The 13,361-nt window shown below is 38.2% G+C and overlaps 1 protein-coding gene across 3 annotated transcripts in view; it reads right to left on the reverse strand.

Annotated features, from left to right (window-relative positions):
- The window catches only part of LOC136877157 (calcium-activated chloride channel regulator 4), a 115,804-nt gene that overhangs the window by 55,945 nt on the left and 46,498 nt on the right, over positions 1-13,361 (reverse strand). For all 3 annotated transcript variants that reach the window (XM_067150966.2, XM_067150967.2, XM_067150969.2), the window contains exon 8: positions 6,159-6,228. In XM_067150966.2, the coding sequence (XP_067007067.2) occupies positions 6,159-6,228 (70 nt within the window). The remainder of the gene's footprint in view (positions 1-6,158; positions 6,229-13,361) is intronic.

Genomic DNA, 13,361 nt, shown 5'->3' on the forward strand with positions numbered 1-13,361 from the left:
ACTTCCTCCTCCCTTTTCTCCTTCCCATGACCCCGTTCCACCTGTCTTTTCCTATCCTCTACTCTACATTTCCCTTTCCTACCTTTTCCCTTCCTCCTACTTCCACGCATAATATGCGCAGATCTTGAAAAGGCAGAAGTATTCAGTCAGCAGTATGTCAAGATTGTTGGTTACAAGGATAATGTCCAGATAGAGGAGGTGAGTAATACTAATGAAGTATTAAAATTTACATATGATAACAATGACATTTACAATAAGATACAAAAGTTGAAAACTAGAAAATTGGCTGGAATTGATAAGATTTCTGGGGATATACTAAGACAATGGGTTGGGACATAGTACCATATCTAAAGTACTTATTTGATTATTGTTTGCATGAAGGAGCCATACTAAATGAACGGAGAGTTGCTATAGTAGCCTCTGTGTTTAAAGGAAATTGCAATAGACATAAAGCTGAAAATTACAGGCCAGTAAGTTTGACATGCCTTGCATATACCGTAAGCTTTGGGAAGGCATTCTTTCTGATTATATTACACATGTTTGCAAAATTAATAACTGGTTTAACAGAAGGCAATTTGGGTTTAGGAAAGGTTATTCCCCTGAAACTCAACTTGTAGGATTCCAGCAAGATATAGCAGATATCCTGGATTCAGGAGGTCAAATGGACTGTATCGTGATTGATCTAAGGCATTCAACAGGGTGGATCATGGGAGACCATTGGCAAAAATGAGTGCAATAGGACTTGACAAAAGAGTGACTGAATGGGTTGCTATATTTCTAGAAAATAGAATTCAGAGAATTAGAGTAGGTGAAGCTTTATCTGACCCTGTAATAATTATGAGGGGAATTCCTCAAGGTAGTATCATTGGACCTTAATGTTTTCTGATATATATCAATGATATGTGTAAAGAAGTGGAATCAGAGATAAGGCTGTTTGCAGATGATGTTATTCTGTACAGAGTAATAAATAAGTTACAAGATTGTGAGCGGCTGCAACGTGACCTTGATAGTGTTGTGAGATGGACGGTGGGAAATGGTATGATGATAAACGGGGTTAAAAGTCAGGTTGTGAGTTTCACAAATAGGAAAAGTCTTCTCAGTTTTAATTACTGCATTGATGGGGTGAATATTCCTTTTGGGAATGATTGTAAGTACCTAGGTGTTAATATAAGGAAAGATCTTCATTGGGGTAATCACATAAATGGGATTGTATATAAAGGGTACAGATCTCTGCAGGTAGCAGGTAGGGACCCTTTTCTTAGGCAATTGCACCCAGGGAGTGGCACCCCTGCCTATGAGAGCCCCAGAGCACACTGACCCGGTGTGAAACATCTGGTAAGGGTCCCAGCTCAGTGTTGCGAGTGAAGCCCTCAACAACTTCTACAGTGGACACCAGCTACCCAAACCAAATGAAGACAAAGTATCAGAGTGGGAACATTAAATATCCTGACATTGACAAACAGAACTGGAGAGCTGGTTGACCTCATGGAAGGGAGGAAACTTCTGATCGTGGGCCTGAGTGAAACAAAGTGGAAGAAAACTGGGAAAATGAATACCAGATATGACTATAGTCTCTACTGGTCTGGCAGTGAAGTAGAGTCTGAGAATGGAGTAGGATTTTTAATACATAAAGACATAGTTGCTTGTAGTGAAGTTGGGTTTTTTAGTGAAAGGATAATTAAGTTTTCTGTGAACTTAGGAGGGAAAAAGTACAGTGTGATCCAAGTCTATACTCCACAGGTAGGATGGTCAAAAGAGGAAAAGGCCAACTTCCTTAATAACTTGGAATAACACACTGAGTATGACAATCTAATTGTAATGGGGGATTTTAATTCACAAGTTGGCTCACAACGAACAGGATATGAATCAGTACTGGGCTCTCATGGAATGGGAAACATAAATGAAGAGGGAGAATATATGCTAGATCTATGCATGAGAAACAACCTGATAGTGAGTAACACTTGGTTCAAGGAAAGGGACTCCCATAAAATCACAAGATATAGCTGGGATGATAAAATAGGTACAATAATAGATTATATTCTGATAGATCAAAATGAATGGAAAAATGTCAATGATGTTAAGGTCATTCCAAGTGAAGACCTTGGTGGAGACCATAGACTGTTGGTTGCAGTTATTGCAAAGAAAAGACCTCCCAAACTCTGTAACAAAAGAGTATCAAAAATAAAAACTTGGCGACTAACCGAGCCAAGTGTAAAGGAAGAATTCAGGGAAGGTGTCCGCAGGTTGTTGCCAAGAGAAGAACTGAAATTTGTAGATGAAGAATGGGCTACTCTAAAGAAGGTTGTGGTTGGTACAGCAGAAAAAGTACGTAGACGGCAGAGTCAAATAAGAAAACCTAAAGAAACTGCCTGGTGGAATTATGATATTAAAAAGGCAATCAATGACAGAAACCATGCAAGAAGATCCTTATATCAAGCAAGAACATGGGGAGATCAACATGAAATAGAGGAGAAGCAGTCACTTTACAGAAAGAAAAAAATTCAGGTCAAACAGTTGGTTGTAGCTGAAAAGCAGAAATGCAAGGAAGATATGGCTACCAAAATAATGCGGGATGGAAATAATAAACTGTTATACAGTATTGTTAAGAATAGAAGAACTCAAAATGAATCTATCCAATCTGTAGAACTTCCTAATGGTGAGGTGACTAGGGATAAGACCAAAATATTACAGGAGTTCCAAAGGCACTTTGAAACTTTGCTGAACTGTTATGAAAATGTCACTCCATTATATGACAAACCTTATGATTTTGGCAGCACAAATATCACTAATCTGTCGTGGTTGGAAGTAGAAACAGCAATATCTAAGCTGAAAAACAACACATCATCTGGATCAGTTGAATTAAGACTTGAGATGATCAAAGCACTAGGAGAGGTAGGACAACAGTGGATGTACAGGGTACCAAATAGAATCTGGAAAGAGAATGTAATACAGAATGACTGGAAGCAAGGAGTCATCATCCCATTATTGAAAAAAAGGTGATAGGAAGAAATGTACTAACTACTACGAATGTACTACTACGAATGTACTACTACGAATGTACTACTACGAATCCATCCTTGGGAGCAGGATTAGAAAATATGTTGAATCTACACTTGAGGAGGAACAACATGGATTTAGACCTCATAGATCAACTATAGACCTCATTTTTGCCACCAGAATGCTCTATGAGAAGTATTGGGAGAAAGGTAAAACACTTATAACTGTTTTTCTGGACGTCGAGAAAACATATGACCATGTACCACGCAGGCATATAATATGGGAATGTTTGAGACATAAGAAAGTGCCTGATGACATCATAGCACAAGTACAATGATTATATGATGAAACCAAGTGTTGTGTCCAGGTCCAGGATGGAAGGTCAGATTGGTTTGAAACAAAGAGTGGAGTCCAGCAAGGAAGCTGTCTTTCACCACTTCTCTTCATAATCATAATGGATGAAGTTTTAAAAGCGGTTAAGAGAAAGGATCCAACAACTAATGCCCTGGTTTTTGCTGATGATGTAATCATATGGGGTGAGACAGATGCAGAAGTACAAACTAGACTAGAATTCTGGCTTGAAGTTTTTACAACCTTAGGTCTCAAAATCAGCAAAACGAAGACAGTTGGCTTGGTGATGAGTAAAAACTCTCCAACTGTTCATCTAAGAATTGGAGATGAGGAGATGGATATTGTAGACAACTTCCAGTATTTAGGTAGTGTTCTGTCATCAGACAATACCATATATCAAGAGATTAGTAACAAAATACAGAAAGATTCCAAATTCTATCACGCTGTACGTCAAATATTTTGGGATGAAACATTTCTGTTACTTTCCAAGATCAGCTTGTACAAAATATATCTAGTACTTATATTGACGTATGGCCTGGAAGCAGCAACACTTACTGGACCAACAAAGAGTCGTCTTCAGGCAACAGAAATGAAGTTCCGCCGTTCTTGTCTACAAAAAACAAAAATGGATAAAATAAGGAATGTGCATATCAGACAACAGCTTGGATTGGAAAGAAGCTTGCTGGAGACTCTAGAAGTGAAGAGATTGCAATGGTTATGGTCACATGAAAAGAATGAACACTCACAGGACTCCTCGAACATACTTGACCACAATGTTCCTGGGAAGAGACCAAGAGGAAGATCTCGTGATGTTTGGGAAAAACAGATAATGAAGGACCTTGAAATTAGAGATGTGAACTGGTGTCACATATATGAGTAGCATCTGTGGATGGATGGAACAAACTGGAGGAGGCTCGTACACAACCGCACCCGGCTTGCTGGAGCGAAGAAATGATGATGATGATGATGATGATGATGATCTCTGCACATGGTTTTGAAGATGTTTAGGGGTTGTAGTAAGGATGTAAAGGAGAGGGCATATAAGTCTCTGGTAAGACCCCAAGTAGAGTATGGTTCCAGTGTATGGGACCCTCATTAGGATTACTTGATTCGAGAACTGGAAAAAATCCAAAGAAAAGCAGCTCAATTTGTTCTTGGTGATTTCTGACAAAAGAGTAGCGTTACAAAAATGTTGAAAAGTTTTGGCTCGGAAGACTTGGGAGAAAGGAGATGAGCATCTCGACTAAGTGACATGTTAGGCATAGATATCAAGGATAATTAATAAAAAACCACCTATTCAATACTTTCCACGTTTAATGTGGTTATTATCTACATGATTTTATGTAGACTTATTTAGGTCAGGTACATGTTTCACCCATTATTTTGGGCATCTTCAGCCTGTATACAACCTTTAGGTCAAGGTTTGGGACCTTTTTAACCAATATAAACATACCAATATATACACTATATACAATATATACAAACATTAATGAACTCTTAAGATGGGTAACATAAGTTAATACAGTTAAGTTTTTTGGTCCTAATCTATCTAATATGAAAAATGTCCAAAACTAAAATGGATCTTCTTTTTGGTGAAGAGGATTACATATCAGGGTTTAAGTGACCCCTATATCATATCATGTTCTTGACGTACCGTGTCTGTTGACAGGATGTGTCGTCAACAATAAGTGGAGATTTGAACTGATTGTTGATTGTAGGTTGGTCAAGATTGAAAATATAAATTTAAATTAAATGTGTTTTAACTTGGCAGTTCTATTCTGGTTAATTTAAAATGTTCAAAAATAAAATGAAATGGATCTTCTTTTTTATCATAAGTCTTGAGAAAGGGTGATATTAAAACTGGGGCTTATTTGACCCACAATTTTGATTTTCGTGTTCTTGACGTACCTATGTACAATCTACAAAAACAAATATGTAACAAATCAGACATTAATTAAAATGTGAACACTTTTTGTTTTTAATTGGTGGCATATTATGCCACATATTTTGTTAAAACATTAGTACTCATCAATGAAGAGCAGTTTTTCAAGAAAGAGAAACAAAGAGGGGGAGGAAAAGAGAAAGTAAAAGCAAGGGAATGGCATTCCTGGAACCTGAGATGACCTCCATGGAGGTCAGGGTCATTGACCACTAGACCCAGTTCTCTTGTTAAATAAAGACTATGGCACAAACCCCTGGACATGAAACCAATTATTTTTGATGTATATCAACCTCCCAACGTTTGAACAAAATTGGTGACCCCACAGCTTTTTAGTTTGTGAACATCTTTCTCCTCCAATTTAGTATAGGGTGAACATTCACGCAGTTTGTTCAGTAAGTCCTTTCATTGGGAACTATCCCTTCATGTACCTAGCGCACTACTCTATTGTACTTGGTCGGTAGATGCAGAGTGGGTCTCGGCCCTCAAGTGGCCATGGCTGGTTCGTGGTTCAACAGCTCTGCACTCTGACTGGCCACCCGAGCAGAGGAGGGGTGGCCATGGCTCTACCGTGGCTATACGCCTCTGCATTCGGGAGACGGGACAGGGATCGACCTCACGGCTCGCCCCAACCGTTGGCTATCCTGAGAATGGTTTTCCATGGTTTTCCATTCTCCTGCACTAAGGCGAATACCGGGACAGTTCCTAGTAGAGGCCACGGCCGCCAACCCCCCTCACTTCACCGAGCATCTCCTTCACCGTAACAAATCTCCCGGCCTGAGAGACGACATCACCATCTAAAAGACCCGCCTCCCCCTTCAGGGGAAGAATGAAATGGTTTTAGTGGTAGCAGTAGTAGTATTGTACTTACGTAACATTTGCTCCTCGAACAGGAAGCTTTCCCTGCTGTAATACTGCATACATTGAAGGTGGATCAGCATCTGTTTCAAACAGAGGAAAACGATAATAGATGGCAGAACAGAAAATAGAACTGTTTCAAACTATGGAACGTGGAAGGATGCATATACTTCTACTCTGCCATTCTATTAATTAGACATTTATTTACCACTATTCCACTTACAGCACACGCACTCTGTAAATAAATTTATTGAGGTGATTTGAACAAGCAAAGTCTTGCAAAACAGTTAACCAGCTTGATGTTCTGAAACTGAATACAATCAACTGATTCAGATTATGTCACCAATATACAGAGTTTTAACCAGAGTTTCAAAAAGATTTGGAAATAGGTAGGGGCCATTGTAAGCAATATAAAGTATTGTTTTAATACTGCTTTTTGTAATATCATGAACACTCTTAGTTAAGGTATAACTTTGTATTGTACAAATCGATATATACTAGGGAAAATGGAAAATACAACACTGTGAAGGAGTATGCTTACAACACCCGAAGTGAGCATTGCAAATGGGTGGGTTGCAATGATGTATAAATAATGCATTCAGGTGCTTCTGCGCACATGTATACACAGGGTTTTCTCATCCCCAGTTGCAATACATTGCTGAATTCTGTGCAGTATGGAGTCAATAAGGCCCTGAACTATTGTCTATACTTGCTTGCTGCACCACGAGGGTCAGTTCGTGTACAGCTTGGGAAGGCTGAGTGGAGTAGTCCACATATGGCTGAGGTCTGAGGAGCCAGTGTACCACTGTAAAAGGACAATATCTTCCCTGGAGATACCCGAAATGTAACGGTGGGCATTATCCTGCTGAAACATCTCATTTGCTACAGTCATCATCCAAGGAACAACCACTGGATCAAAAACCCTGTCCACATACTGTTGAGCAGTCATTATACCCTCAGAAATTGCTAATGGAGATTTGACATGAAATTCGATAACTGCCCAAACTGTAATGCCTGAGATTGCCTCGCGATAATAAGATCAGTGTGACTCCTTTCCCTGCTACACCATCGGACATGATTGCAACAATCATTGTGACAAAAGTGCATATCACCACTAAAGACAGCACTAAGCTGCCATTCATTGGCCAGTGCAATCCTCCTATTCTACATCACGAAAATACCTAGGGCTCAACAGCACACACTTTGCTATCGCCTTCACATTCTGCATTCATTTCTGCCACAGCAACATGAATTATCAACCAAATATCATCATAATTAAGAACTGAGTCACCTGAGTCATTATACTCTCATCAGATAGCCACACTTTACAGTTTCATGTTGTGATCAGTTATCACAGTGGTAAAATTTATGATGTTCAAGTTATTCAAAGGAAAGGAAATGGTTGATGGAGAGAGAGCTGATATATCCATTCCTTTGTAAAAGAAAGTTTCACACAATTCACAATCCCTACATCAGATGGTTGCACTATGCAGGCACTGTACATTCCATTTAATTATGGCACTCCACATCTGCTAACATTTGGGGGGAACCTAGCAGAGCATTCTGTGATGTAGGATTAAATAAACCTAGAGTCATGTCATTAGTCCTGTTCTTCATACAAAAGCAGGTACTGCAGGGGAATGGCAACACCAACAAGTGTATATATATATATATATATATATATATATATATAGATATATATATGTAATTTATTCATTACTGACTACACACAGCATACTGTACACATCTCACACTTCCTGATATAAACTGGCCACTTGTACAGTGTTAATACACGATTTCTACTATCAAGGCCTCAATACTTGAATGTTGTTCAGAACATGCCTTCTCCTCTAAAATATTCCACAAACAATAGCCCAGTTGATCAGCATCAGAGCTCCAAAACTCAGCATTGAACTACATTAGACTCCAGCCAGTGCTGTGCCAACATAGCCTTGTGGGCAGGCAATGAGGTTTCACAAGCCTTTCCAGAATGTTGCATTGGTAGTTGGTGCCATGTGCTTTCACCCTCTTTTTCAGAAATGCAGTGATGTGTCGCTCTTACATGACACTCCCAAAGAAACCATCAATAATTATGGGCAGTGACCTCGTTTCACTTTTGGTAAGTTGGCAGCTGCTTCCTAAGAGCTGTGAGCAAACACTCATTCTGGTTGTTCAGTTTTTCTTCTACGGTGAAAATGTTCTTGTCCAGAAGAGAATTTGAATGTGACTGCCATTTGCATATTTCTCCAATAGTGTTTTGACTCTTTGGCTCTTATGTGAACTATCAGTCACTGTCAGATGCTTCTTAGGTCTCAAAGTCTGAGATCTTTAATGATGCACAACATTATTTTGTGTCAGGTTTTCAATTTTCTGTGTAATGATTCTTTGTTGTGGAACAGATTTATTTGAATTATTATTGCTTATAGGTTTGAAACACACATTTCCAAGTTATTTACAGCAGTCATTTCAAGTCAAATATTTCCATTGGAGTCTTGTTGCTCTTCTGTCATCAATCACAGTAAAATGGACAGTAGTCAATGGTATTGTACCGGGAGGTACACCCCAATGCCGTGCGTTTAAATCTAGCGCCTAAAAGAACCCCTCTATTGGTGAAACAGTGAAACTGAAACTACACCTACTTAGAACTTTACTCAGAGGATGTCACCACAGAAATCTGATGTAATTTTGTTATTGTGAAGTTTCCTGTACTGTGTAAATTTCTACTTGTTTTGTTTGCCATTCATCAAGAAGTTTGGACATTCTCCCATAGATGACACTACCAAAAAACTATGATCATGCACCCTGGTGCAAAGTGAAAGAACTTTTGATTTAAAGAAGTTTTGTATTCATAAGGTTTTTTTTACTAATTTATGTTCATTTATTTTTTGGTTGGCAATATTTATCTTTTCTTTCTGCCAGTTTTGAATTCAACCAATCAATAATTTCTGTAATTAATTTTCTACCAATCACAGTCTTCTTCTTCTTCTTCTTCTAATTTGAGTGTGATCGTCATCTTACTAAGTGTGTGCATCAAGGCAGGAGGCGGCCAGCCTCTTCGTCAGCTGCTAGAACTTCGATAAGGTAATGGCCACATAACATCTTTCTTTCTTTCTTTCTTGCTAACTCCGCAGTTTAACCCGAGGGAAAGGTCCGAATCGTTAACTATGTAACCTACTTTTCTAAAAATGTAACTTTCTGCTGGCTTATGTAATTACTTCCTAAAATCTTTAACTGTAAATCGGGGATAGAGAGTGATGTTCCCTCTCGAGCTCCCCTTCATCTTGGTTGAGGTGCCACATTTTTGTAACGTTTCGTTTCGGCAATGTATTAAAGTTACTTCCATGCGTGCTACCTCAGTAGTTTGGGAATAGCCCCTGTTTTGTCAGCCAAGCGCCCAATAGGTTTTAAAATTTTTGGAGCTCAATCTTCGACTCCATTCAAATTGTACTCGGGCCGTTTGTTTAACCTGTTCTTTTTCTCTAAGGCCCTGTAGGTTGGGTACTAGATACCTCTGTGTAATTAGATTTCTATTTGTAAATAGTGCCTTGTAAGGCCAGAGATTATTAGAGTTTCATGCTATGTTGCCTTGAGTAGGCTTGGAAAACTGAGAGCACATTAGGTCTTCTTCAAGTGTTGTAAAAGTGCCACTGGGAGGCCGGATATTGCAAGTGTTCAATGTATTAGAGGATTTCTGCCCTTGTATTAATTTGTGCTCTTTTGTAAATTTGAGCTAGGAGCTCAGGAAAAGTAAAGTGAGGGCTTGAAGCCCACGAACTGTTTATACCACCAATCTTGTCTTTCCTAGACTTGTTTAATGATTGCTACTTGTACCTGTAAAAATTGTTAAGCTTAAAATTTTTGAAAATATAGCCTTCTGTTTAAGTTTTAAAATTTATTGACATTGTAGGTAGACCCATTCACCCCGGCACCTTCTTTCACCTCTGCGATCCACAAATACCACGGAACAGGTATGATGGTCAATTGGGTGAAAAGTTACAAGGTTTAAAGTTTTTTTTGCTAGTGGCTTTGCGTCGCGTCAACACAGACAGGTCTTATGGCGACGATGGGAGAGGAGAGGGCTAGAAGTGGGAAGGAAGCGGGCATGGCCTTAATTAAGACACAGCTCCAGCATTTACCTGGTGTGAAAATGGGAAACCACGAAAACTATCTTCAGGGCTGCTGACAGTGGGATTCGAACCCTCTATCCCCCGGCACACCTCTAATAGTACAACCAACTCGCCCGGTGGTTTTAAGTTTTGCCAAGAGTAAAAGTCCTCTCAGTTTTAATTACTATGTTGATTAAGTGAAAATACTTCAATCAATCAATCAATCAATCAATCAATCAATCAATCAATCAATCAATCAATCAATCAATCAATCAATCAATCAATCAATCAATCAATCAATCAATCAATCAATCAATCAATCAATCAATCAATCAATCAATCAATCAATCAATCAATCAATCAATCAATCAATCAATCAATCAATCAATCAATCAATCAATCAATCAATCAATCAATCAATCAATCAATCAATCAATCAATCAATCAATCAATCAATCAATCAATCAATCAATCAATCAATCAATCAATCAATCAATCAATCAATCACCAGTGATCTGAATTCAGTTCTATCATCCAAGTGGCAGAGGCAGGTCCCTGAATAAGGGTGACTGAAGAAGAAGAAGAAGAAGAAGAAGAAGAAGAAGAAGAAGAAGAAGAAGAAGAAATATTTGTTTGGTGGATTGTTATAGAAAGAAAACTAAACAAGATCCGTTCAGTGATTTGCTCATAAATATTCTGATTCTAGCATTCCTACAATATTTTGCATTTCAATGTTGACGAAAAAGTGGTGTACAACAGGTTCAGTTTGTGATATACAAAGAAAGTGGGGAAAATACATTTTAACTGAAGATAAACTTGGACATTTGGGTGTGGTAAGAAGCAAGGTTCACTTAATCATGTAGTGAAGGAAACAAACATATCCATGAGATTGGCCCAGCAGCCAGTCTACAATTGTAAATAACAGCCTAGAAACTGGACTTCCTCATTCCTAATTACATTTTGAAATAATTTCAAGAACAGTAGAATATACTCCAGAGTTTGAAGTAAGCATTTTGCTTTATGTCACTTGATATCAAGATCATGTGCACAGAACCTTCAGTTTTATGTGGAATCTGTACCAGTGGGATATGACTTTCAGTTTTATTCACCAACATTGGATGGGATTTGAATTTCAGGTGCTTTTGACAGATGCTGGAGACAATAACAGTATGGTATCATATTCTGTGCTCTTCAGCTCCAACCTATAACTACATGTTTTCGTTGGTATTCCTGAGTATTTTGTCATTTGTTTTCCTTTCAGTTATATGACAAGGCAGCTTAAAGGATTTATTCTTATAGCCTTTAGTGGGGTTCAGATTAGTTCATAATCTTTGCAGATTTTACATACATTCCAATTCTGTTTGCAATAGCTCTTTGTATTTCATGGTTTGATGAGGAGACAGGGTCTTAACCACCCTGGTTGCTGTTGGATTGTAGCTGGTGACAGGTCTGATTTCTTTTCCCTCTAGAACAGTGATTCTCAACCTTGGAGAGACCACAGCCCGGTAAATCCTTTATCTATAAGGCGAGGGACTGGACCCACCAATATACTCATAAATTCATTTCCAATTTCTTGTAAGTTCATTCGTTTAACTAAAATAAGTATTTCATGATCTTATAATGAACACTATGAATATGATGTGAAATGTTGACAAAAAATGAATTAATTATCAGTCACTGGATGAAGACAATTTTTTAGCCTGTTGCAGTTTCTTTAAGCCAGCATCATTTATAAAGTTATGCTAATTTTCATTGCACTGAAGATGTAATAAAATTTATAACACTGATCATTGTATTATTACACTGATTTTAATGAAGTTACTAAAGTTTAAAAAAAGGAATGTTGCTGTGAAAAATTATTATGCTCTGCACTCCACCACAGAAGTCAGTAGAGTAGGAGGGGCAGCTTAACAATTGTCACAAATATATATACAGTAGAACCTCAATTATACGTTCCCGGAAACTATGTTTTCCCATATTTTTCATTCAAATTACATGGTCCTGCGAGCATCTTAATTAAATCATGTTGTCAAAAATCCCACATTATCAGTTCCACGAAGAAACGATTACCCGGATCAACTGTCCAGAAATTTCAGTCCCATCAACGCTAAATTCTCGATCATGCATTTTTCAAGAAACTGTATCTCATGAAAGGACGGCTACAGCATATTTACGGATCATGGTGCTAATGTCCCATCAATGCGGTAATTTGAGGAAGTGCTGTACTGGAAAAGCGATCGGCGGAGAACTTGCATAAGGGACCATCTTAGTATTGCATTTGTATTGTATTGTTTAGAGAATCCTCCGAAATCATAAAGCAGAGAGTGTCCACAACAATTGGAAGGAGACAGAATGCATTTTGACAGCTATACTTGAAGACGGAACGAGTTTCTTCAAACATTCGTACTTGCAAAATGTCTATATTATGTCCAGGGTTAATTTTTTTTTTTATTGTATCGCCGAACACGTTTTTGGCACTTCTATCAGGGCACTGTGTAGTCACTGGGCTTTCAGGCAGGAATCAAAACTGCTCCTTCTTAAACAACACAAATTTAGTATTTCAATATTATCGTATATGATTATGTTATCGAGACCAGATCAGATGTTGCACCTTACATACATAAAGCCATGGGAGGTTTTGGGATTGCCTATTGCTGTTTTGGTCCTTATATAAGACTGGGAATTTCACGTTTTTGTGTTAAAATGTTATAGAAACCGCAGTCGTTTTATTTGTGCACGTTACATTTAAAAAATTTGTACCATTTCACACTCGTAATGACTTGTCCAGCGAGCGTGCTTTCCAGCTGAGCTCAAGGTCGCGAATAACCATGATTTTGGAAGTGTTAATGGTATTTTTTTCTCTTTCCAGTTTGATTGTGATTAGTGACTGGCAGAATTGAATATAATGCATTTGAGAACTTGAGATTTGATACTTACATTCAAAACCATATTCTTGAGTTCAACATAACCTTTAAAAGTCGATGTAGGACTAATTTACGCGGTACAAGATTCCCATAAACTGACTACGAACAGTATACCAGTGACCAAATTACAATGGAAGATTAAAAAAAGGGATTTCGTCATCAAGTTGGGCGCTTTTGTATCTAATG

The sequence above is a fragment of the Anabrus simplex genome, chromosome 7 (assembly GCF_040414725.1).
Source record: "Anabrus simplex isolate iqAnaSimp1 chromosome 7, ASM4041472v1, whole genome shotgun sequence".
NCBI classification, from domain to species: domain Eukaryota; kingdom Metazoa; phylum Arthropoda; class Insecta; order Orthoptera; family Tettigoniidae; genus Anabrus; species Anabrus simplex.